The sequence below is a fragment of the Staurois parvus genome, unplaced genomic scaffold (assembly GCF_062004578.1).
Source record: "Staurois parvus isolate SC_StPar_1 unplaced genomic scaffold, SC_StPar_1.0 ptg001146l, whole genome shotgun sequence".
NCBI classification, from domain to species: domain Eukaryota; kingdom Metazoa; phylum Chordata; class Amphibia; order Anura; family Ranidae; genus Staurois; species Staurois parvus.
In genome coordinates this window covers 2,187,483-2,213,414 of record NW_028318942.1, presented here as the reverse complement: position 1 = coordinate 2,213,414, position 25,932 = coordinate 2,187,483, and the positions used below count along the sequence as shown (strand labels likewise).

Sequence of the window (25,932 nt, the reverse complement as noted above, 5' to 3'; positions counted from 1 at the left end):
AACTCTCTTGCCAAGTGCACTTCATTTGCACCTTCACACCTTTTTTAAGTCCCATGCCCCCCCCCCAGTAGCTCCAGAACCCTTTCAACCATGGAGTGTTACATGTTTTGGTGGAATTGTAGCGTGCTAAAACATGTGTCTGCAAACCATGATTGGAGTGTGATTAAAAATTAGAATAAAAAAATTTCCAAATGCATGGCAACCCATACAGAGAACACAAGCTTTGCTATTATTTATTTCAGGTACTTATATAGCGCCGTCAATTTTCGCAGCACTTTACAAATATATTGTATATTCACATCAGTCCCTAACCCTCAAGGAGTGTACAATCTAAGGTCCCTACCTTACATTCATACATACACATAATATGGACAGTTTAGACAGGCTCCGATTTACCTACCAGCATGTTTTTGGATTGTGGGAGGAAACCAGAGTACCCAGAGGAAACCCATTTAGGCACAGGGAGAACATGCAAACTCCAGGAAGGTGGTGCCATGGTTGGGATTCAAACCAACAACTCTAGTACTGCTTGGACTAGGCTGTCTCTTTGCTGGACTGGGCAGTCTCTTTGCTGTATGGGAATGTCACTTTGCCGGATTAGACTGTCTCTTTGCTGGATTTGGCTGCCTCTTTGCTGGACTGGGCTGTCTCTTTGCTGGACTGGGCTGTCTCTTTGCTGGACTGGGCTGTCTCTTTGCTGAACTGGGCTGTCTCTTTGCTGTATGGGAATGTCACTTTGCCGGATTAGACTGTCTCTTTGCCGTATTTGGCTGCCTCTTTGCTGGATTTGGCTGCCTCTTTGCTGGATTTGGCTGCCTCTTTGCTGGACTGGGCTGTCTCTTTGCTGGACTGGGCTGTCTCTTTGCTGGATTTTGATGTCTTTTGCTAGATGGGGATGTTTCATTGCTAAATTGGACTGTCTCTTTGCTGCATATATAGGAAACACTGGGATTAGAGAGAAAGCACACATATGTCACACTCCTTGTACCCCAAAAATACCATAGGAAGGCAGGTCTAAGCAGTACTTTCAAATAAATTGCTGTGGAAGAGCAGCTAGTACTCACTACAGGTACAAGTAGGTTGAGGTTGTGAGTATTGTAGGAGGTTGGAGGAATTGAGGAAGTTATTGCTGAATAACTCCCAGCTTTCTGTTCTAAGTATTCTGTGAGTATTGCAGTAATGGTGGATGAGAGGAGGGGGGGTAGTGGATAATAACCGCCAGATTTCTGTTCTGAGTATTCTGTTGAGTGTGTCACTGTTGTGGAGGAATCCTCAGAGTCAGTTGCTGAGGGGTGTGGGCTACAGGTAGAACTACTGCCATGGGAATTGCGTGGCCTTGTAAAGTCCTTTCCGCTTCCTCTGATGTTGAATGGTGCTGGGAGGGTTCTGCACCCAAGCCACCCAGGAAGGTCCACTGCCACTTGTAAACATAGAAGCCAGCAGAGAAAGGTCTTCCACAACTCACTTCCTATGTGGCTCCGACTGATGACATCTTCTAATACAGAGGCAAGCAGAAGAAGCGGGTAATGGAAGACTTCCTCTGCTGGCTTCTGTGTTTACAAGTGGCAGCGGCAAGTTACATAGTCTGAATGAAAAAAGTCAAAAGTCCATCCAGTTCAACCATAAAAAAACAAGTTTTAATCTTATATCCACATTTGATCCAGAGGAAGACAAAAAAAACCAGCAAAGCATGATCCAATTAGCTCCTGAAGGGCAAAACAATTCCTTCATGATCCCCTAATAGGCAATCAGATATTTCCTTGGCCAACTTAACCTATAAGTGTTGGTATCCAGGTATTTATTCTGTGTATCTAGGAAAATAATCCAGGCCTTTTTTAAAGCAATCCACTGAGCTGGCCAGAACCAACTCTTGAGGGAGTCCATTCCACATTTACATTTACTTACAGCTCTTACTGTGAAGAAAAAAAAGAGTGCCCCCTTGTCCTCTGTGATGACCTCAGGGTGAATAACTCTACAACGAGTTCACTATATGAACCACTGATGTATTTATACATGGAGATCATATACCCCCTTATGTATTATACATGGTGATTAGAGATGAGCGAATTTCTCAAAAATTCGATTCGGCTGATTCGGCGAATTCCAGTATGAAATTCGATTCGATGTGAATTAATTCGCTACAAAGTTAACTTATTAAAAGGGTTTCTAGGCTTCAGAGAGCCTTTAAATTAGTGCAGAACACTGTACCTTTAATTTAAATGCCCTTGGAGATGAAAACAAATGGAAACAAATAGATACAATGTTTCAACCGCTGTATGGAGGGAATGTCATAGAACTGTCAGAAATAGACTATTTCTAACAGTTCTGGGACACTCACTCCATACAGCGGTTGAAACATTGTATCTATTTGTTTCCATAAATGGATCCATTTATGGAAACAAATAGATACAATGTTTCAACCGCTGTATGGAGTGAGTGTCCCAGAACTGTCATAAATAGTCTATTTCTGACAGTTCTATGACATTCCCTCCATACAGCGGTTTCAACCGCTGTATGGAGTGAATGTCCCAGAACTGTCATAAATAGTCTATTTCTGACAGTTATGGAACATTCACTCCATACAGCGGTTGAAACATTGTATCTATTTTTTTCCATAAATGACATTCTGCAGATACACTTAGAGGAGCGCTGCAGATACACTTTTTGCCGGCTTGGAATTATTCTTATTTTCATCCTACTTCTTCTTCATCCTCATCCTCTTCTTCTTCTTATGAGGATGAGGATGAAGAAGAAGAAGATGAAGAAGAAGTAGGATGAAAATAAGATTAATTCCAAGCTGGCAAAAAGTGTATCTGCAGCGCTCCTCTAAGTGTATTTGCAGAATGTCATTTATGGAAAAAAATAGATAAAATGTTTCAACCGCTGTATGGAGTGAATGTCCCAGAACTGTCATAAATAGTCTATTTCTGACAGTTCTGGGACATTCACTCCATACAGCGGTTTCCGGCAAAAAGTGTATGTGCAGAGTTCCTCTATTCTGCAGATACACTTAGAGGAGCTCTGCAGATACACTTAGAGGAGCTCTGCACATACACTTTTTGCCGGCTTGGAATTATTCTTATTTTCATCCTACTTCTTCTTCTTCATCCTCATCCTCTTCTTCTTCTTCTGAGGATGAGGATGAGGATGAAGAAGAAGAAGAAGAAGAAGAAGAAGTAGGATGAAAATAAGATTAATTCCAAGCCGGCAAAAAGTGTATGTGCAGAGCTCCTCTAAGTGTATCTGCAGTGCTCCTCTAAGTGTATCAGCAGAGCTCCTCTAAGTGTATCTGCAGAATAGAGGAACTCTGCACATACACTTTTTGCCGGCTTGGAATTATTCTTATTTTCATCCTACTTCTTCTTCTTCTTCTTCTTCTTCTTCATCCTCATCCTCTTCTTCTTCTTCTGAGGATGAGGATGAGGATGAAGAAGAAGAAGAAGTAGGATGAAAATAAGATTAATTCCAAGCCGGCAAAAAGTGTATGTGCAGAGCTCCTCTAAGTGTATCTGCAGAATAGAGGAACTCTGCACATACACTTTTTGCCGGCTTGGAATTATTCTTATTTTCATCCTACTTCTTCTTCTTCTTCTTCATCCTCATCCTCTTCTTCTGAGGATGAGGATGAAGAAGAAGAAGAAGAAGAAGAAGTAGGATGAAAATAAGAATAATTCCAAGCCGGCAAAAAGTGTATGTGCAGAGTTCCTCTATTTCTGACAGTTCTCTGACAGCTTCTTCACATGTACAGCGGTTGAAACATCTGTATCCTAAATGGAAACTAATAGATACAATGTTTCAACCGCTAAACATGTGTTCCTTCTGTCAGAGAACTGTCAGAAATAGCGGAGCTCACTGCAGGGACACTTTTGCCGGCTGATCGGGAAATATTCGATTCACGCACCCGAAGTAGGCAAAATTTCGGATTCGACGCGAATTGAATATTTCCTGAAATTCGACTCGAATTCCGGTTCGCCTGGTTCGATTCGCTCATCTCTAATGGTGATCATATCCCCCCTTATGTATTATACATGGAGATCATATCCCCCCTTATGTATTATACATGGAGATCATATCCCCCCTTATGTATTATACATGGAGATCATATCCCCCTTATGTATTATACATGGAGATCATATCCCCCCTTATGTATTATACATGGTGATCATATCCCCCCTTATGTATTATACATGGAGATCATATCCCCCCTTATGTATTATACATGGAGATTATATCCCCCCTTATGTATTATACATGGAGATCATATCCCCCCTTATGTATTATACATGGAGATCATATCCCCCCTTATGTATTATACATGGAGATTATATCCCCCCTTATGTATTATACATGGAGATCATATCCCCCCTTATGTATTATACATGGAGATCATACCCCCCTTATGTATTATACATGGAGATCATATCCCCCTTATGTATTATACATGGAGATCATATCCCCCTTATGTATTATACATGGAGATCATATCCCCCCTTATGTATTATACATGGTGATCATATCCCCCTTATGTATTATACATGGGGATCATATCCCCCCTTATGTATTATACATGGAGATCATATCCCCCCCTTATGTATTATACATGGAGATCATATCCCCCCCTTATGTATTATACATGGAGATAATATCCCCCCCTTATGTATTATACATGGAGATCATATCCCCCCCTTATGTATTATACATGGAGATCATATCCCCCCTTATGTATTATACATGGAGATCATATCCCCCCTTATGTATTATACATGGTGATCATATCCCCCCTCTTATGTATTATACATGGAGATCATATCCCCCCTTATGTATTATACATGGAGATCATATCCCCCCTCATGTATTATACATGGAGATCATATCCCCCCTTATGTATTATACATGGAGATCATACCCCCCTTATGTATTATACATGGAGATCATATCCCCCCTTATGTATTATACATGTTGATCATATCCCCCCTTAATCTCCTCTTCTCAAGAGAGAATAAATTCAGTTCCTCTAATCTTTCCTCATAGCTGAGCTCCTCCATGCCTCTTATCAGTCTGGATGTCCTTCTCCAGTTCCCCAATGTTCTTTTTGTGAATTGGTGCCCAAAACTGAACTGCATATTCCAGATGAGGTCTTACTAATGATTTGTACCGTGGTAAAACGATATCTGTCTCTGGAGTCTATACCTCTTTTAATACAAGAGAGAATTTTGCTCGCTTTATAACCCGCAGCTTGGAATTGCATGCCATTATTAAGCTTGTGATCTACCAGAACTCCCAGATCATTCTCCCCCATTGATTCCCCAGTTGTACCCCCCCCCCCCCGCAGTATGTATGATGCATGCATATTCTTAGCCCCCAAGTGCAGAACCTTACATTTATCAACATTAAACCACATTTGCCTCATAGTTGCCCAATTAAACAGTGCATTGAGGTCGGCTTGTAAATTGGAGACATCCTGTAAGGACGTTATTCCACTGCACAGCTTGGTGTCATCTGCAAAGACTGAAATGGGATTTTTAATCCCAGACCCTATTACTCTAAATGTATTAAAAAGTAAGGGTCCCAACACTGAACCCTGGGGTACACCACTGACACCCCTAGACCATTCAGAGTATAAATCATTAACCACTACTCTCTGAATACGATCTTTTAGCCAGTTTTCTAACCATTTACATATGGATTTTTCCAAGCCTGTAGAATTTGCTTTACACAATGGCCATGTGTGGGGAACTGTGTCAAACGCTTTTTCAAAATCCAAGTATACTACGTCCACCGTTATCCCTCTGTCCAAGTCTATCATGTCCACCGTCACCCCTCTGTCCAAGTATACCACGTCCACCGCCACCCCTCTGTCCAAGTATACCACGTCCACCGCCACCCCTCTGTCCAAGTATACCACGTCCACCGCCACCCCTCTGTCCAAGTATACCACGTCCACCGCCACCCCTCTGTCCAAGTATACCACGTCCACCGCTATCCCTCTGTCCAAGTCTACCATGTCCACCGCCACCCCTCTGTCCAAGTATACCACGTCCACCGTCACCCCTCTGTCCAAGTATACCACGTCCACCGCCACCCCTCTGTCCAAGGTTTTGCTCACCTCCTCATAAAAAGAAATCAGATTTGTTTGACAACTTCGGTCTTTCATGAATCCATGCTGCCTGTTGCTTAAAATATTTTTTTCCAGCAAGAACTCATCTATGTGGTGTTTTATTAAACTCTCCAGTATCTTCCCAACTATAGAAGTTAAACTAACAGGTCTATAATTACTTGGTAAAGATTTTGACCCCTTTTTAAATACTGGCATCACATTAGCCTTAGACCAATCCAGTGGTTCTATGACAGAGTTCAATTCTTTAAGGACCCGTGGGTGTATGCCATCTGGTCCAGGTGCTTTATTCACCTTTATTCTCTCTAAATATTTCCAGACCATATTAGTGAACAGATCATCTGGAGCTGTGTCAATACCACGCCCATTATGGACAAGAGCTCCCCCATGCTCCTTTGTATGCACAGAGCTGAAGAAGGGATTTAATAAATTTGCTTTCTCTTGTCCCCAGTCACCCACTCTAGATTATTTTGTAAAGGGCCTACATGCTCAGACCTGACCTTTTTAATAGTAATATATTTGAAGAATTTTTGGGGGTTTGTACTGCTATCTTTTGCAATCTATCGTTCATTTTCAATTTTTGTGGCCTTGATTTCTTTTTTACATATTCTATTATATTCTTCGTAATGTTTAAACGATGATAGCGTTCCTTCATTTTTATAAAAGTTCTTTTCTTATTACTTATAGCTTCTTTAACTATGGCCATAAGCCACATAGGTTTGATTTTTAGCCTTTTAAACTTGTTGCCCATGAGAATATATTTTTCAGTTTGTTTACATACAGTCTTTTTGAAGAACTCCCATTTCTGTGTTGTGTTCATCAATGCCAATATTCCCTCTTAGTCTGAGTCTTGGAGAGCAGCTCTCAGCATTGGAAAATTAGCTCTTAAAGTTGAGCATTTTTATTTTCCCATATGTGCTTGTTGTATACAGCTAACAATAAATTAAAGCATGTTATGGTCTCTGCTACCTAGATGTTCTTTTATATGGACATTAGTAATAAGCTCTGCATGGTTTGAGATTCTCAGGACCAGCAGAGCATAATTCCTAGTTGGGGCCTCTATGAACTGTACCGTAAAATTGTCCTGTAGTAGACTGATTCATTTTTGCCTTTTAACTGTTCCAGCAGTGCCATTACTTCAGTCAATTTAGTATCCTGAAAACAGGACCAGTACTGGGAGGTGTCGATACAAAGTACTGTACCAGCATGTTGCTGCCAAAAAAACCTGTCTGGAGATATGTATAAAGCGGTATGAAACCTATTTGGTTCTTGTCTAGGTTACTGTACATTGCAAGAAACAGAAATGGCACTTAATAATGTTCGCTATAGTGAAAGCATGGAGATTGAAAATGGACAAGCTATTGTATTCATATGTACTGAGGGAATGGCGCCAGAAGAAAGCCTGGAAGCCAAATGCCAGAACAGAAACATAAAATACCCAAGATGCATTGCTCCACGTAAGTTTAAATAGTCATATTTTAATATTTATTTTGTGTTTCATTAGATTGCAGCATACGTTAAAACAATGCAAGTAAAGCAAACTGTTGCATCATAGTGACACAATAAAAGTGATCAAAGAAAGTCCCAACTGCGGTGACCTAGGGTAACAATGCACACTAACCAGAAGTGCACATTAATAGTGCAGTGTAGGAAGGATGGAGTTCATAAAGTAGTCATTAGCATGGGAAGGGTTGATGAGGTACGAAGTAGAGCAGAGGAGTGGGGAGCATCTTTTCTCCCAGATATCGTTGGTGCACAGTGGAGGAGCAGTGCTTTTTTGGTGGAGCCGTGATCATTTTCTGCCATCTAGTGGATTTCTTCTGCCCAGCTCTGTACCATCGTGTGGACCTTCATTGACCAAGGGAATACATCTACCCTTCCCATGCTGATGACTACTTTATGAACTCCATCCTTCCTACACTGCACTATTAATGTGCACTTCTGGTTAGTGTGCATTGTTACCCTAGGTCACCGCAGTTGGGACTTTCTTTGATCACATTTATTTAATTTCAAGCGCTGCACTTTTATTTTATTTTCATGTGAGGATTTTTTTGGTTATCCTGTGTGCCTTAGCTGCTTGTTTATTGAAAGCGCTCACTTATTCTCTGTTTGATGCATCATAGGTAGAGGTTGTTGTCATCAATAAAAATCAGATTCTTAGGGCAAGGCTTTCGGTATTACATAACATTTGCAGACAAACTACGCCTAAGTAAGTTCATTGGTGAGGGACACCCTTGTATGTATTATATACCCAGGCACCCAAAGGTAGTACACTGGCCTAAAGCATTGCCCAATCGGTGTGCCTGGGTAGAGAAAGTATAGTATTAGGAGAAAGTATGAAGAACAGAGAGATAGTAGGAGTAGAGAGGAAAACATATAGTGGGAGGAAGGAGAAGGATAAGGTAAAGGTGGAGATAATGTAGCCCCCCCCCCATCCAATAGTGCCCAAAAAAATGCTTGAACAATAAAAGTTTATATAAGTAACAGGGAATGATCAAAATGATTTAAAAAATAATGATTTATCCATGGTGTCCAGACTTTTCAGAATTTGCTCACAGAGTCACCAAACATAGTAACCATTTTCCCATTTATTAAGTACCATGTCATCTTATTTTTGACCTGAGAAACCATTGGTAACTTAGACCACCATGCTCTATCCAAGGTTTGTTTGCCAACTGTAAAGATTTTGTAAGTAGTTTTGTTTGATATTATGTGCAAGCATTGGGTTGTAGTTTAAGGAGAACCTCGTAGAAGTTTCTACGTATTCCTTTTTCCTAAACCGTATAAACCAGCTTGTAAACATCAATCCAAAATGTTTTAATTTTGAGACTTTCCCAGCAGTTATGTTTAAGAGTACCTAGCTCAGTGGTGGTCAATGTTCATGATATGGAGGGCCTCAAGTGCGGCCCCTGACATCACCAAGGGGCTGCACGTAAAATTCAGTTATTCATTATCAGAGACAACAGAGAGAACATAGTCAAAGAGATTGTCAGAGACTGTGGACATAATACAGGAGATGGTCAGAGATTACAGACATGATACAAGAGATGGTCAGAGATTACAGATATGATATAAGAGATGGTCAGAGACTGCAGGCCTAACACAAGAAATGGTCAGAGACTGTGGACATCCTGCCGGAGACTGTTAGACACTGTGAAATAAGAGTTGCTGGAGACTGGGAACCTGACTGCTAGGAATCACTACTATAACAATGCAATATGGAAAACAGATTTGTGTCTCCAGGAGTCTTGAGGACCTCACAGTATGAAAGGGCTACATGCAGCCCCCAGGTCACAGGCCAGTCACCAAAAACCTAGCTCTTTACACCCTCTAAAGAATGGATTCAAAGAGTGATACCAGAACTTCCCGGTCCCAGTGGAAGAATATACCACCTTAGTTTATAATTATCCTCTACAAATGCTGAGTTAATTGAGCCATGGGCCGTGACCTTGGACTCTGCATATCAGAGCCATACAAAGCAGTGTGCTTACAGGTGAAAGCACTAACACAGCCCACAGTAAAACAGCACACAGTTAACCCTTTGATCACCCCAGGTGTTAACCCCTTCCTGCCCAGTGCCATTAGTACAGTGTCAGTGCTTTTTATTAGCACTGATCACTGTATTGGGGTCACTGGGGATGTCAGCGACACCAAGTCAGTTCCCCCCAGTGTCAGAATGCAGTTCTGCTATAGGTCACTGATCGCCGCCATTACTAGTAAAAATAAATTTTTAAAAATATACCGCCATTTGTAAACGCTATAACTTTCACGTAAACCAATTAATTTACATGTATTTGGATTTTTTTTTAAGCAAAGACATGTAGCAGAATACATTTTGACCTAAATTTATGACTAATTTGATTTTTTAAATTTTTTTTTACTGGACGTGTTTATTAGCAAAAAGTCAAAAATATAGTTTTTTTCTCAAAATTGAGTCTTTTTTTATAGCACAAAAAAATAAAAATGCACAGGTGATCAAATACCACTGAAAGAAAGGTCTATGCTTGGGGAAAAAAAGGACATACATTTCATTTGGTTGCTGTGTTGCATGACTGCGCAATTGTCAGTTAAAGTACTGCAGCGTCGTAACGCACAAAATGCACTGGTCAGGAATTGGGGGGTAAATCCTCTGGAGGGCGAGGGGTTAAAGATTTATTGATGATTACAGACCTGCATTTATTTTTATTTACTATTTTATATATTTTTTTATATCTTTAAAGTGGTTGTAAAGGCTCACAGTTTTTTACCTTCATGTATTCTATGCATGAAGTAAAAAAAATCTGTGTTGAGCAGTGCCCCCAGCCAGTAATGTATTTAGGTTTTGTGCTGCCCTAGGCAACACAAAAATTGTCTGCCCCCACGGACACCGACTAACACCCCCCCTTCCCCCTCCCATGGAGAGAGCCTGACATTGCTAACATTGACGAACAACACCCCTGCCCCCCACCCGGGACAGCGTTCCACTACACCCCCCTTTGGCAGACACTCATCTTCACAGCTCCGAACATCCCCAGGAACGAGAGTCAGGCTCTACATACACTATCAAGCAGCTCGCAGCTTCTCTCGGATCCCACCTGGTTCCCATACCGCGCGTGTCCCTTCTTTCATCCCTTCTTCTGGGGGGAGGTGCTGCCCCCCTGAAAACTGCTGCCCTAGGCAAGTGCCTTGTGCTAAATACACACCAGCTCCCTCAATACTTACCTGAGCCTCATTGTGATCCAGTGATGTGCACAACAGCCTCGGCTGTCTCGAGTCTCTGCCTCCTCATTGGCTGAGACAGCAAGCGGGAGCCATGGTCAATCACAGCCAGTCAGCCAATGAGGAGAGAGAGGGGGCGGTGGCAAGCCGCAGCTCCGTGTGTGAATGGACACATGGAGCAGTGGGTACCCCCATAGCAAGCTGCTTGCTGTGGGGGCACCTGACAGGAGGGAAGGGCCAGGAGAGCCCAGTGGTGTATTTAGGTTTCGTGCTGCCCTAGGCATCACAAAAATCAGCTCCCCCCCTCATGGAGAGACCCCAACACTGACCAACACCCTCCTCCCCAATGAAGAAAGCTTGACACAACACCCCAGCCCCCCCAACCAAGAGAGCCTTCCAATACGAAATGCCCCCCATACACTGGCAACCCCCCTCCCACCCCATCAAGAGAAAAGACACTCACCCCGAGAACAAGAGTCAGGCTCTGCATACACCATCAAGCAGCCCGCAGCCTCTCTGATCGCACCTGGTCCTCATGCTGTGTATGTCCCTTCTTTCGGGGGGTAGTGCTGCCCCCATGAAAAATGTTGCCCTAGGCAAATGTCTTGTTTGCCTTGTGGTAAATATACCCCTGGGAGAGCCTGCAGGGGACAGGTAAGTATAACATGTTTGTTATTTTCCAAAAATAAAAAAAATTAACCTTTAAAATCACTTTAACCATTTGCCACTCAGCACAGTAGAGTTAAAAAACGTTGCCGTCTGCTTTGAGGTTTGGGGGGCACATTAGCGCACCCCCTGCTGACCTGCACTGTGGTTGGACACAGCGTGATTTTGTCAACAGATTTCAGCCAATGATTTATGGCTGAGACCTGCTAATTGGCACAATCACAGCACAGAGCCCTGTGTTAACGTGCAAAAAGCAGCGACCTGGCTGTTTCTTCTCCCTGCAAAGCAGGGAGAAAAAACAGTCAGATCTCTTAGTAAAAGCAGCATATATTACACACATTATATTTGTTAGGCACACATTTAACCCTTTGACTGCCCCTTGATGTTAACCCCTTCCCAGCCAGTGTCATTAGTACTGTGATTGTGTACAGTATTATAGGCGTTCACTGTATTACTTGCACTAATATTGTATTAGGTGTACTATTGATGTCAGTCAGTTAGTGTACCTCCCAGCGAGGGTCTGTTAGCACCAGAATGCCTTCCACACTATCACAGTCCCACTATAAGTCGTTGATCACCGCCATTACCAGTATAGCAACAAAGCTGCGTGAATTCCAGTATATACGCATGCCGTAGTTTGTAGACATTATAACTTCCACACAAACTAATTAATATACAGTAACTGGGAATACATGTAGCAGAATACATTTTGGCCCCTCAAATTATGAAGAAATTGTATTTATTTATTGTTAGATATATTTTAGAACACAAAGTAGAAAATGTAATTAGTTTTTTCAAAATGTTCTGTATTTTTTCTATTTATATTATTATTATACAGGATTTATATAGCGCCAACAGTTTGCTCAGCGCTTTCAATATAACGGGAGACAATACAGTAACTATACAGTTCAATACAAGAGGGATTTGAGGGCCCTGATCCTGGGAGCTTACAATCTAGGAGGGAGGGGCTAGTGGTACAAAAGGTAGTAACTGTGGGGGATGGACTGGTAGGAAGAGTAGAAGATTCCATTATTAGCTGAGGGCAGGATAGGCTTCCCTGAAGAGATAGGTTTTCAGAGATCGCCTAAAAGTGAGCAGAGTAAGCGATAGTCTGATAAATTGGGGTAGAGAGTTCCAGAGGATGGAGGAAGCTCTGGAGAAGTCCTGGAGACGAGCATGGGAGGAGGAGACAAGGGAGCTAGAGAGCAGGAGGTCTTGCGAGGAGCGGAGAGTATGGTTTGGGTGATATTTAGAGACAAGATCGGTGATGTCATTTGGGGCAGAGTAATAAATGGCTTTATACGTTATTGTTAGTGTTTTGAATTTTATATAAAAAAAAAAATTAAAAACCCAGGGGTGCTCAAGTACCAGCAAAAGAAAGCTCTGTGTGCATGAAAAAAAGATCTAAATTTAATTTGGGTTTTGCATGACCGCGCAATTGCCAATTAAAGTAGTGTAGTGCAGAAGGCCCTAGTCATGAAGAGGGGTAAAACCTTCCAGACCTCAAGTGGTTAATTATAGCCTGCAATATATATTCTTTATTATATTTTTAGGGATCTGTGACCCTCCTGAGATTTCAAATGGAAAACTGATTCCTAAAAAAGATCGCTATGATGCTGGATCTTTGATAACTATCGAGTGTGAGGAGCTTTATGTACACAATGGGCAGAACAATGCAATATGTGAAGAGGGTCGGTGGAGTGAGCTACCACAGTGCTTCAGTAAGTACCATAGCAGTAGAAGTCATTTTGGACCATGTTAACCTCTGGTAGACCTAAGGAAATGGAGTGATCAATATTACCGTTCATTGGCTAATTGGGTTTATATGGGAAGGTGTCTGAAAAACATTCAGCTGTTTTCCACTCTTCCAGTACTACACATCATTTCTTTAGATACACTTTTTCTACCTAGCCAAATCTGAATTTATTTTTTTGCAGAGCCTTGTACAGTTTCCAGCACCGGTTTAGATAAAAACAACATTGAGCTTGTCTCACCAGAAGATGCTCTTATGACACATAAGCATGGCACAGACATAAGAGTAAAATGTAAAAGAAAATTTAGACGCCGAGGGCAATTATCGGCTTTCTGTTATGATGGAGAGATGAAATATCAAAGATGCTTTTCTGGAAGTAAGTAGTCTTTTTTATACCTTATTCCTGCCTAAAGTGTATGTCCAAACATGTTTCTGATAGGATGCAGCCTCAAGTGTGGCAACCAACATCACCAAAGGGAAGGGCTGGGACAAGGGGTGGGCCGAAGGGATGTTTGCCCTGGGCACAGTAGGGTTTTGGGGGGGTTATGCTAGAAGGAGTGGGGGAGGTTGCGCTAGTAGGAATTATTGGGGACATTTGGTAAGGGGAAATTTGGGGGGAAGGAATAGTACTAGGAGAGGGGATCTGGGGGATTTGTGGTGGGAGAGGGGGATTTGGAGGGGGGAGGATTTATGCACGTAGGGGAAATCTGAGGGGTAGAGGATTTGTGCTAGGAGGGGGATTTGTACTGGAAGAAGGGGGAACTTCTGTTTGGGGAGGATTTTGGTTTGCAAAGGGAATTTATGTTTAGGGAGTAATTATGAAGATTAGTGCTTGAATATTTTTTTTTTGGGGGGGGGGGTTTGCTGACACAATGTCCACACATTTGGCGGGGCGCCATTTGATATGTTCACCCTGGGCGCTAGATGACCTTGTCCCAGTACTGCCAAGGGGCCAACCATAAAAGTGGGTATTTAGTGCCAGAGATTGCGGTCGTGATAGAAGAGATGATCAGAGCCTGCAGACATGACAGAAGAGATAATCAGAGACTGCAGGCATGATAGAAGAGATGATCAGAGACTGCAGGCATGATAGAAGAGATGATCAGAGACTGCAGGCATGATAGAAGAGAAGATCAGAGACTGCAGATATGAAAAGAGAGATAACCAGAGACTGCAGATATGAAAGAAGAGATGATCAGAGACTGCGGACATGATAGAAGAGATGATCAGAGACTGCAGGCATGATAGAAGAGATGATCAGAGACTGCAGGCATGATAGAAGAGATGATCAGAGACTGCAGGCATAATAGAAGAGATGATCAGAGACTGCAGGCATGATAGAAGAGATGATCAGAGACTGCAGGCATGATAGAAGAGATGATCAGAGACTGCAGACATGATAGAAGAGATAATCAGAGACTGCAGATATGATAGAAGAGATGATCAGAGACTGCAGGCATGATAAAAGATTATCAGACTGTGGACGTCATATAGGAGTTGTTCTAGACTGGGATCACTTCAATAATATTGGGAAACACAGACTAGTGTCTGCAGGGGCCCCAAGGGCTACACAAAAGGTTCCAAAGACCCACAGGGTGGGCACGATAGGTTTAGAATCTTTGTCAGGTTTTTGCTGCTATTCAGGGGTCCAATATGGTGACTATACATGCTTGGATAAATTATCAATTTATTTTCCAATCAATCTTTTCTCGTAAAAATAATCAATCTATTCGACAACCAATTTGTTTAATATGACACACAGGGAAGTGGATTTTGATCGATACTTGATAGTTGGAAGATACGATCACATGTTATCGATCGTATCTCTGTTTTCACTATCTTTCCCGTAGACGCCGATCCAACTGAGTAGCGAGCAGGATAAGGTTCTCCAAGGAGGAGCTTCCACCCTAGCTAACTTGTTCTTGAGGGACTCGGACAGGCCTAGGCGGAACAGGTACTTCAATGCTGCATCGTTCCAACTGGTGTTTGCAGACCATTAATGGATAGTCCACTATGTAGTCCTCCACAGGCCGCTGACCCTGTAGTAGAGCATGGAGGGCAGACTCAGCAGTGGAGGTCCTCTGGGGATCGCCGTAGAGGGCAGCCATGGCTTCAAAGAATTCACTCACTGAATTAAGTGCTGGGCTCTTTTATTCCAGAAGACTATGTGCCAAAGACTGAGGTTCTTCAGACAAGAGGGAGATGATGAACCCGACCTTGACCGCTTCCAGAGAAAAGGTCCTGGGTTGCAGAGCATAATATAATTCAGAGGCATTCTTGAAAGCTCTGAACTTATGTCTATCCCGGAGAAAACTTCCAGGAGTAGGAACTCTGGGCTCCAGAGGTGGTAACACTATAGCAGGAGTGGTGGCAGGAGACTGACTGGCAGGTGCGGCTACTGGATTGGAACTGGTGGAGGGATCCTGGTCCACAGAAGTAGACAGGGAGTGAAGACGCCCTTCTAACTGGAAGTGTCCTTGCTGTAGATCCTTCACTGCTTGGGTAAGTGCCGTCATCTGTTGGCACAGGGCCTCTAGTACGGAAGCGCCTCTCTTGGCCTCGGACATGCTGGCTGGATGATACTATCACGTACCTGGTGATGGAGGCCAATGGAGAGAGGGCTTCCCTTGTGGCTAAGTTCCAGACTCCCCTGAGAGTGGGACAGCAGGAGTCTGGCTCAAAGTTGCACAGGTCGCCTGTAGGAGTGCTGGTTGGTGGTCCATTCAGAAGCACAGCTGGTGCATGGAGATAGGTCTGCAGACAGGAGGTGCCTGTGCATGGTATGTAGGCCCTCCCGGGATTTAGATGTTTACTGGGTAGTTGGTTCAAGCCAAGGTCAGGTACCAGGTGGGAATCAGAGCAGATGTAGTCAGATGGGATAGCCGAGGTCATACACAGAGGAGAGAGAGAGTATCAATAAGCCAGGCCAAGCTCAGATCAGGGGTAAGCAGAGTAAATAGGTCCAGGAGCAAGCCGAGTCGGTAACAGGAAATCACAGGTCAGAATCACAGGAAACAGGAACATGGCACAGGGAGCTAGAGATCATCCAGCAACTTGAGGAAGTGATGAGCCTCCTTATAAAGCCCGTCTGGCACCAAACTGAGGCCGATGTGTACTTCTGCGGCCATGCAGAGTTCTGGCACAAATTCCAGATCTTCCAGAACTTCTGCCGTGGACAGGACCCTGACAAGAGGTGGAGAAGTGCAAGAGGCCCAGATCTGACTTTGGCCAATTCCCTGGCAGGAGGCTGAGCATGGTGACCAAGGACAACCCTTAAATATTCCACAGCCTGGGGAGCAGTGTACAGTGTCGGGTGGAAGATGGACTGAGAGGAAAGCTGGAGTGTGGAGCCTGGGAGGGGTAGAGGAGCCTACCTACAGGCTGGTTACTAGACAGAAGTATCTCCACTGTTCCACCATCTCCTAGGGGGGCCAACCTGTATGCCGGGAAGAAACCAGCCCAGCAAAAAGCCTGAAAGCAGCTTTAACCTGCAAAGCTAACTGAATAGGACTTCTACACCCCCTCGTCCAGATAACGGGAGAGGGCGGTCAGGTGGAACACCCAACTAGTTCTCATGCCTAACTTCTAGCTCTTGGAATCCTTTCCCAGGGATTTCCTCAGTGCAGCTGGGTGAAGAGGAAGATTCATTCCTGGATCTGAGGAAGTACACCAATGGTACTTAACAGAGACTGTTGCTATTTTTGCCAATCCACCTGTTTTGTATAGTATTTTCTTGCCAAGAAGTTCATCCTCAAGTTTTACAGTTCTTTAGGAATCCCATACAACCTCATCAAAACTGTTAACTCTTTGATAAAAGCAACTAAAAATCAGATCAAGGACTGTTTTACTGACACTGTACATGTACATGGCAATCGGATATTCCCTGGATCAACGTTACCTATAAATGTTATATCCAGTTATATTCTGTGTATCAAAGAAAAAATCCAGGACTTTTTTAAAGCAATCCACTGAGCTGGCCAGAACCAACTCTTGAGGGAGTCTATTCCACATTTTCACAGATCTTACTGTGAAGAAACCTTTCCGTATTTGGAGATTAAATTTATTTTCCTCCAGACGTTCTAATCCTTCCTTCCTATTCTATGCAAAACTAGAAAAATGTTTGCTGTTGACTTACTTTAAATGGATTTAGGATTGCTTAAAGTTGATGTAAAGCCTTCACCCAGTGAAATGACTTGCCTCAGGTCAGGGGTGGACTGACAACTCACGGGGCCCCCCAGGCAATAGGAGATCATGGGGCCCCTGTGTCCTTTCCCAAACTCAAAAAAGCCTATGAAAAAGGTACCCCATTTCATGGGGCCCCCAACTGACCCCGGGCTCTCGGGCAGTACCCGAGTTTCCAAATGGTCAGTCTGCCCCTGCCTCAGGTGATACACAGAGAAGACACAAATCATCCAACATAAGTTGTACCTGTTTATCTGTTGTATTTTCTTCTATACGGCCATTCAAAGTGCAAGATGTATACAGCTTGTTTGAGCTTTCAGAAAGAAGGGAATGGAGAGCTAAAGTTACATTCAGTGAGGAGAACTCTGAGAGCTGATTGGAGGGAAGGGACACAGGGACACACACCCCTTCAAACAGCACACAGGAACAGAGCTGAGGCTGGCAATAACAGGCTGTGTGCCGGGAGCTTCCTCCCCTGTCAATGTGTTTTTTCTTCTGGTGTCAGGAAAACCTGTCAGAAGTTATACTGATAGAAGAGAGAAATGACATGAGAGGGGAAATTTACTAAAACTGGTGCACTCAGAATCTGCTGAAGCTGTCCATGGTAACTATTCAGCTTCTAACTTCAGCTTGTTCAATTAGGATTTGGCAATAAAACCTGGAAGCTGATTGGTTACCATGCACAGGTGCACCAGATTCTGTGTGCACCAGTTTTAGTAAATCTCCCCCACAGGTTAACATGGGGGGTGGTTTAGAGACATAAAATAAAAAAACATAAAGCGCTTGTAAAGCAGGTTTAAATTTATGAAAAAAGATTATTTATTTGCAAAAATGCAAGTGCAATGCAGAAACGAAGAAAAATGTATTAGGCTTTCAAAATTTTCTGTCTTTTTTTGTTTAGCATCCAGTGGTCTGATGGGACCATATTGTATATGTAGATGGGTATTCCTCCATACTGAGTGCATTATATGACTGGCATGGGTCTAATAGGTGACTGACCACTGCAGTACACTGGGCTGTATGTGACATATTCCTGACCACTGCACTCTGTAAGCTGGGCTATATATATATATACTGTGTATAGAGAGAGAGAGAGAGAGAGAGAGAGAGAGTTTTTTCATATCTGGTATTTTCATTGTGTCATGCATAACCATGAGTGAGGGAGGGGTAGTAAAGTTAGCGAATCAAAGTCCATGTCATTGAAAAAAATGCTGTCAGTTTAACATTGGCTGCCTCTATACAGGAGGGGATAGTTGGACATTAATAAACAAAGGAAAGTAAAAAATCTCCAGCATCATCCTTGCATACTTGTATCTCTGACCGATTCACATTTTTTTTCCATTTTTCTTTTTTTTTTTTTTGTATTTATTTTATATCTAGGAACCTGTCACCTAGACCAACAACAAATGGATGACAACTCCTTAGAGCTGCACGATAAACATGATGGGGAATCATTGTACGGAGAAGGTGAAACTGTCCAGTTTATATGTAAGGCTGGATATTTTAATAGGGCTTCATTGACCGCAACATGCGCTAAACCAACAGATCCTTACAGTGTCTCAGCTGAACCTGCACTGGCTTATCCATCTTGCATAAGTGAGTGAAAATTTATCACAATTACTAACATAGTCATTTATATTGCACAACTTAAATGGGTTTCTTTTAAAAAAAAAAATTGTCATTCTCCCATTTGTAACCAGTGTTGCCCTGTATTTTGTCTAACATGATTATTTTCTATGATTGGCAGCTCCCTCTAGTGGCCAAAACACAGTATATTCCTGAAATACCTCTCTCTTGAAAATACTGCAAAATGGTCACTAGATGGAGCTGATTACCATGGAAAATAATTATATTATAATTAAATTATGAGGAAAATTCATTACAGTTGGGTAAATGCTTCAGACATATTGTCCAGCGATTTATATATTTTTTTCTATAAATAGATCCTATAGTGAAGCATGTGCAAGGAATTAAAAGTCCATGTGAAACCCAATGAATAAAAGGTGCTGGCCAGGATCATTTAGACTGGAGACAAAGAGATACATGGTGCTGGAAATCCTCCAGCCAGGAAATGAGGCGGGTTCTATTCGACCTGCTGCAACTTCCAATGCACACTGTGAAGCTCACAGTGTGCAGTGAAATCAAAGTAAGAAATTTCAGTCCAGGAGAGGAGCCTGAACAATTGTGGCAATATTAGGATCACTTTGGAGTGGCTACTTTAAAAAAAAAAAAAAATCATTATAGGGAGGTTCTTACTATCCTGGCTTTTCTATTTTAATAGAATTTTTTTTCATTTTTGATCTTTTTCCATATAAATAGTAAAAATAGAAAAAATACCCAGTTTCCTTCACCACGTGCTGGTGTGAATGGACCCTTAACCACTTCCAGTCCGGACACTTTCACCCGCTTCCAGTCCAGGCCAATTTTTAGCATTCAGTGCTATCACACTTTGAATGACAATTGCGCGGTCATGGAACACTTTGTCTATATGAATTTGTTAGCATTTTTTTGAGACAGATAAAAACTTTATTTTGGTGGTATTTATTCACCACTGGAATTTTTATTGTGTTGCTATATAAATGAAAAAGTCCACACATTTTGAAAAAAAGACGTGTTTTTCTTATAAAATTTTGCAAATAAATAATCTTTCTTCATATATCTTAGCCAAAATGTATTCAGCTATCTTTTTAGTACTACAAAAAAATAACCCAAATTAGTTTATAACTAGAGATGAGCGAATCGAAGTATCCGAAGTGGAATTCGAGTCGAATATCGGCAAAATTTCGATTCGTGCCGAATCCGAAAAATAGCCTACTTCGGACGCGCGAATCGAAATTTTTCAGAAAATGGCGGCTGACATGTGCGGCGACGGAGCGGGGATGTCTGGGAAGGCGCGCAGACAAGGCGCGCTGACCCATAATGCATTCCTCAACTACATGTGATCGCATCAGCCTATCAGCAGCCAGCCAGCCAGCACTGTGTAATGGTCGAGCTATAAATAGCGGCCATTTTGGAATTCTTCATTTGCCTGCAGTTATTGAACAGAGGCAGACCGCTCTGTACTAGGGACAGGGACAGAGTTAGGGCCACAGAAACGATAATTGGGGACAGAGAAAAGTTACTTAGGGACAGAGAACCATTACTCAGGGACACAGACTTGTTAATGAGGGCCACAGAATCGTTATTTAGGGACAAAGAAACGCTAGTTAGGGCCACAGAATTCATAATCAGGGACAGACAGAATTGTTACTCAGTGCCAGAGAATTGTTACTTAGGGCCACAGAAACGTTATTAGGGCCACAGAATTGTTACTCAGGGACAGACAGAATTGTTACTGAGTGCCAGAGAATTGTTACTCAGGGACAGACAGAATTGTTACTGAGTGCCAGAGAATTGTTACTTAGGGCCACAGAAACTTTACTTAGGGCCACAGAATTGTTACTCGCACAGACACAGAATTGTTACTCGCACAGACACAGAACTGTTACTGAGGGCCACAGAAACTTTACTTAGGGACAAAGAAACGCTAGTTAGGGCCACGGAATTCATACTCAGGGACAGACAGAATTGTTACGGAGTGCCAGAGAATTGTTACTCAGGGCCACAGAAACTTTACTTAGGGCCACAGAATTTTTACTCAGGGACAGACAGAATTGTTACTGAGTGCCAGAGAATTGTTACTCAGGGACAGACAGAATTGTTACTGAGTGCCAGAGAATTGTTACTTAGGGCCACAGAAACTTTAATTAGGGCCACAGAATTTTTACTCAGGGACAGACAGAATTGTTACTCAGTGCCAGAGAATTGTTACTCAGGGACAGACAGAATTGTTACTGAGTGCCAGAGAATTGTTACTTAGGGCCACAGAAACTTTACTTAGGGCCACAGAATTGTTACTCGCACAGACACAGAATTGTTACTCGCACAGACACAGAACTGTTACTGAGGGCCACAGAAACTTTACTTAGGGACAAAGAAACGCTAGTTAGGGCCACGGAATTCATACTCAGGGACAGACAGAATTGTTACGGAGTGCCAGAGAATTGTTACTCAGGGCCACAGAAACTTTACTTAGGGCCACAGAATTTTTACTCAGGGACAGACAGAATTGTTACTGAGTGCCAGAGAATTGTTACTCAGGGACAGACAGAATTGTTACTGAGTGCCAGAGAATTGTTACTTAGGGCCACAGAAACTTTACTTAGGGCCACAGAATTTTTACTCAGGGACAGACAGAATTGTTACTGAGTGCCAGAGAATTGTTACTCAGGGACAGACAGAATTGTTACTGAGTGCCAGAGAATTGTTACTCAGGGCCCCAGAAACTTTACTTAGGGCCACAGAATTTTTACTCAGGGACAGACAGAATTGTTACTGAGTGCCAGAGAATTGTTACTCAGGGACAGACAGAATTGTTACTGAGTGCCAGAGAATTGTTACTTAGGGCCACAGAAACTTTACTTAGGGCCACAGAATTGTTACTCGCACAGACACAGAATTGTTACTCGCACAGACACAGAATTGTTACTGAAGGCCACAGAACTGTTACTTAGGGCCACAGAATTGTTACTCGCACAGACACAGAATTGTTACTCGCACAGACACAGAACTGTTACTGAGGGCCACAGAACTGTTACTTAGGGCCACAGAATTGTTACTCGCACAGACACAGAATTGTTACTCAGGGCCACAGAACTGTTACTTAGGGACAAAGAAACGCTAGTTAGGGCCACAGAATTCATACTCAGGGACAGACAGAATTGTTACAGAGTGCCAGAGAATTGTTACTCTGGGCCACAGAAACTTTACTTAGGGTCACAGAATTTTTACTCAAGGACAGACAGAATTGTTACTGAGTGCCAGAGAATTGTTACTCAGGGACAGACAGAATTGTTACGGAGTGCCAGAGAATTGTTACTCAGGGCCACAGAAACTTTACTTAGGGCCACAGAATTTTTACTCAGGGACAGACAGAATTGTTACTGAGTGCCAGAGAATTGTTACTCAGGGACAGACAGAATTGTTACGGAGTGCCAGAGAATTGTTACTTAGGGCCACAGAAACTTTACTTAGGGCCACAGAATTGTTACTCGCACAGACACAGAATTGTTACTCGCACAGACACAGAACTGTTACTGAGGGCCACAGAAACTTTACTTAGGGACAAAGAAACGCTAGTTAGGGCCACGGAATTCATACTCAGGGACAGACAGAATTGTTACGGAGTGCCAGAGAATTGTTACTCAGGGCCACAGAAACTTTACTTAGGGCCACAGAATTTTTACTCAGGGACAGACAGAATTGTTACTGAGTGCCAGAGAATTGTTACTCAGGGACAGACAGAATTGTTACGGAGTGCCAGAGAATTGTTACTCAGGGACAGACAGAATTGTTACTGAGTGCCAGAGAATTGTTACTTAGGGCCACAGAAACTTTAATTAGGGCCACAGAATTTTTACTCAGGGACAGACAGAATTGTTACTGAGTGCCAGAGAATTGTTACTCAGGGACAGACAGAATTGTTACCGAGTGCCAGAGAATTGTTACTCAGGGACAGACAGAATTGTTACTGAGTGCCAGAGAATTGTTACTTAGGGCCACAGAAACTTTAATTAGGGCCACAGAATTTTTACTCAGGGACAGACAGAATTGTTACTGAGTGCCAGAGAATTGTTACTCAGGGACAGACAGAATTGTTACGGAGTGCCAGAGAATTGTTACTCAGGGCCACAGAAACTTTACTTAGGGCCAGAGAATTTTTACTCAGGGACAGACAGAATTGTTACTGAGTGCCAGAGAATTGTTACTCAGGGACAGACAGAATTGTTACTGAGTGCCAGATAATTGTTACTCAGGGCCACAGAAACTTTACTTAGGGCCACAGAATTTTTACTCAGGGACAGACAGAATTGTTACTGAGTGCCAGAGAATTGTTACTCAGGGACAGACAGAATTGTTACTGAGTGCCAGAGAATTGTTACTTAGGGCCACAGAAACTTTACTTAGGGCCACAGAATTGTTACTCGCACAGACACAGAATTGTTACTCGCACAGACACAGAATTGTTACTGAGGGCCACAGAACTGTTACTTGGGGCCACAGAAACGTTAATCAGGGACACAGAATTGTTACTGAGGGCCACAGAACTGTTACTTAGGGCCACAGAATTGTTACTCGCACAGACACAGAATTGTTACTCAGGGACACAGAATTGTTACTCAGGGACACATAATCGTTTAATTAAAGAGTATGTCAGACAACATGCAGAGGAGTGGCAGAGGAGGCAATGTTTTAGGAGCGAGCAGACGTGGCAGCAGAGGAAGGGGTCGAGGCAGCACTATTCGCAGCCAGAGGCCAGTGCTCCCGGTGTCATCCAGCGGTCGTGTCTCCACCGACAACCCTGCCGTCGTCGATTGGTTGGCTCGGTCGTCTTCCTCTTCCCAGGTCACCTCTGACACCTACAGCCAACGGTCGGTGGGTACGTCAGACACAACCGTTAGTTGGCATGGCCCGGGACCAAGCCCACTGAAATCACGTGTCCTCTACCTGCCCCTGTCCTTTGGTGTTCCCTCACCAAGCGAAGTATCGCATGCTGTGGGCTCAGCCCCACTGTACAGTGAGGAAGAGCTAACAGAGGGCGGTCAGGAACGGGGGGAGACATCCGCCTTTTCAGCAGCCAGGCGAAGAAGTAGTGGCGAGGAGAGTGGCTCGGTAGCCGGTCTAGAGACAGGTCTGTCTCCTGACCCAGACGCAGCCGAGGGGGCTAGTAGTGAGGCGGAGACCCTACTTGATGATGAGGAGGTTGATCGCACTTGGCAGCCTCGTCGTCATCAGGCAATTTCTTCCGCATCATCAGGAGAAGAGGGTGGCAGCTTGGCAGCGAGCAAAACAGTCGGTGGGTTGCCCAGGAGACAGCAGCAGGGTCGCAGCAGTGTCAGTGGAGCCAAACGTCCACGGAGTAGAGCACCAGCTCCACTGCAGCCTACCACCACGGCCAGTAGTGGTGCCGGTGTGCACGGAGGAAGCAGCAGTCAGCCAGTGAGGAGTATCGGGGGCAAAGTTTCCTACTCGGCGGTGTGGCAATTTTTCGTCAAGCCGCCCGAGGAAGTAAACGTAGCCGTATGTCGACTATGTGGCCAGAAAGTCAAGCGTGGCCAGGGGGCCCATGTTGGGACTACAGCGTTGCGGCAGCATATGCAGCGTCGCCATTTGGTGGCCTGGGAAAACCGTGATAAAGATACGGCGGTTCTGCCCGCCCCAGCCCCCGCTCCATCACCCGCTCCGTTACTTGCTCCGTCACCCGACGTCAATCGCCCTCCATCAGCCAGTCAAGGCTCCAACACCTCTGCTGAGGGGAGTTGTCGCTCGTTGGCATCTTCCGCTCGTTCAGATGCTCCTTCTCCTGCTACTCCTCTTCACGGATTCCGTCAGCAGTCTTTCTTGGAATCCGTTTCCAAGAGACAACAGTTTGCGAGCACGCACCCGACGGTGCAAAAGCTGAACGTCCTCCTGTCCAAGTTGCTGGTGCTGCAGTCCCTCCCTTTCCAAGTGGTGGACTCAGCACCTTTCAGAGAAATGATGGCTTGTGCCGCGCCGCGGTGGAGAGTGCCAAGCCGTCATTTCTTCGCCAAAAAGGCAGTGCCAGCCCTGCATTCACATGTAGAAGACATGGTGGGCCAGTCTTTGAGCATGTCGGTCTCTGCCAAAGTGCACGGCAGCGCCGACGTGTGGAGCTGTAACTATGGTCAGGGACAGTACATGTCATTTACGGCCCACTGGGTGAACGTGGTGCCGTCACAGCCGCACCAGCAACTTGGACAGGTCACGCCGCTTTTGCCTCCACGTTTGCACGTCCTTGGTCCGGCAAAGATGTCCGCCTCTACCACCTCTTCTTCCGCCGTGTCCTCAGCCGCCACCCCCGTGCCAAGTCCCATTACCCGACCGGCATATCACATGTGCAGGGCGCAACGGTGTCACGCTGTTCTGCACCTGGTATGCCTTGGCGAACGTAGTCACACAGGGGAGGAACTTCTGAGTGTAATGAACAGAGAAATCGACAGATGGCTGTCTCCGCGCAAACTGAAAATCGGAACCATGTTGACCGACAACGGAAAGAACATGGTGTCTGCTCTGCGTCAAGGAAGGTTGTGCCATGCGCCATGCATGGCTCACGTGTTCAATCTGGTTGTCAAGCGGTTCTTAAAATCCACCATCCCACTGCAAGACATCCTTAAAATGTCACGTAAACTTTGCATGCATTTCAGCCATTCCTACACCGCAAAGCACACCCTCCTTGAGCTGCAGCGGCAAAACGGAATTCCACAGCATCGCCTGATCTGCGACGTTGCAACAAGGTGGAATTCAACCCTACACATGTTAGACCGCCTTTACGAACAGCGAAAGGCCATCACCGATTTCCTGATGTTACAAGCGGATAAAGGTACTCCCCTGTGTAACTTCGATGTCAGCCATTGGCAGCTCATGCGTGACACCTGCCGCTTGCTCAGGCCCTTTGAGG

At 43.9% G+C, this 25,932-nt stretch overlaps 1 protein-coding gene across 2 annotated transcripts in view; it reads left to right on the top strand.

The window, feature by feature from the left end:
* Positions 1–25,932, top strand: part of LOC149439234 (coagulation factor XIII B chain-like) — a 95,925-nt gene that overhangs the window by 27,598 nt on the left and 42,395 nt on the right. For both annotated transcript variants that reach the window (XM_089659296.1, XM_089659297.1), the window contains exons 4-7: positions 7,393–7,572; positions 13,033–13,200; positions 13,417–13,608; positions 18,795–19,010. In XM_089659296.1, coding sequence (XP_089515422.1) covers positions 7,393–7,572; positions 13,033–13,200; positions 13,417–13,608; positions 18,795–19,010 — 756 coding nt within the window. The remainder of the gene's footprint in view (positions 1–7,392; positions 7,573–13,032; positions 13,201–13,416; positions 13,609–18,794; positions 19,011–25,932) is intronic.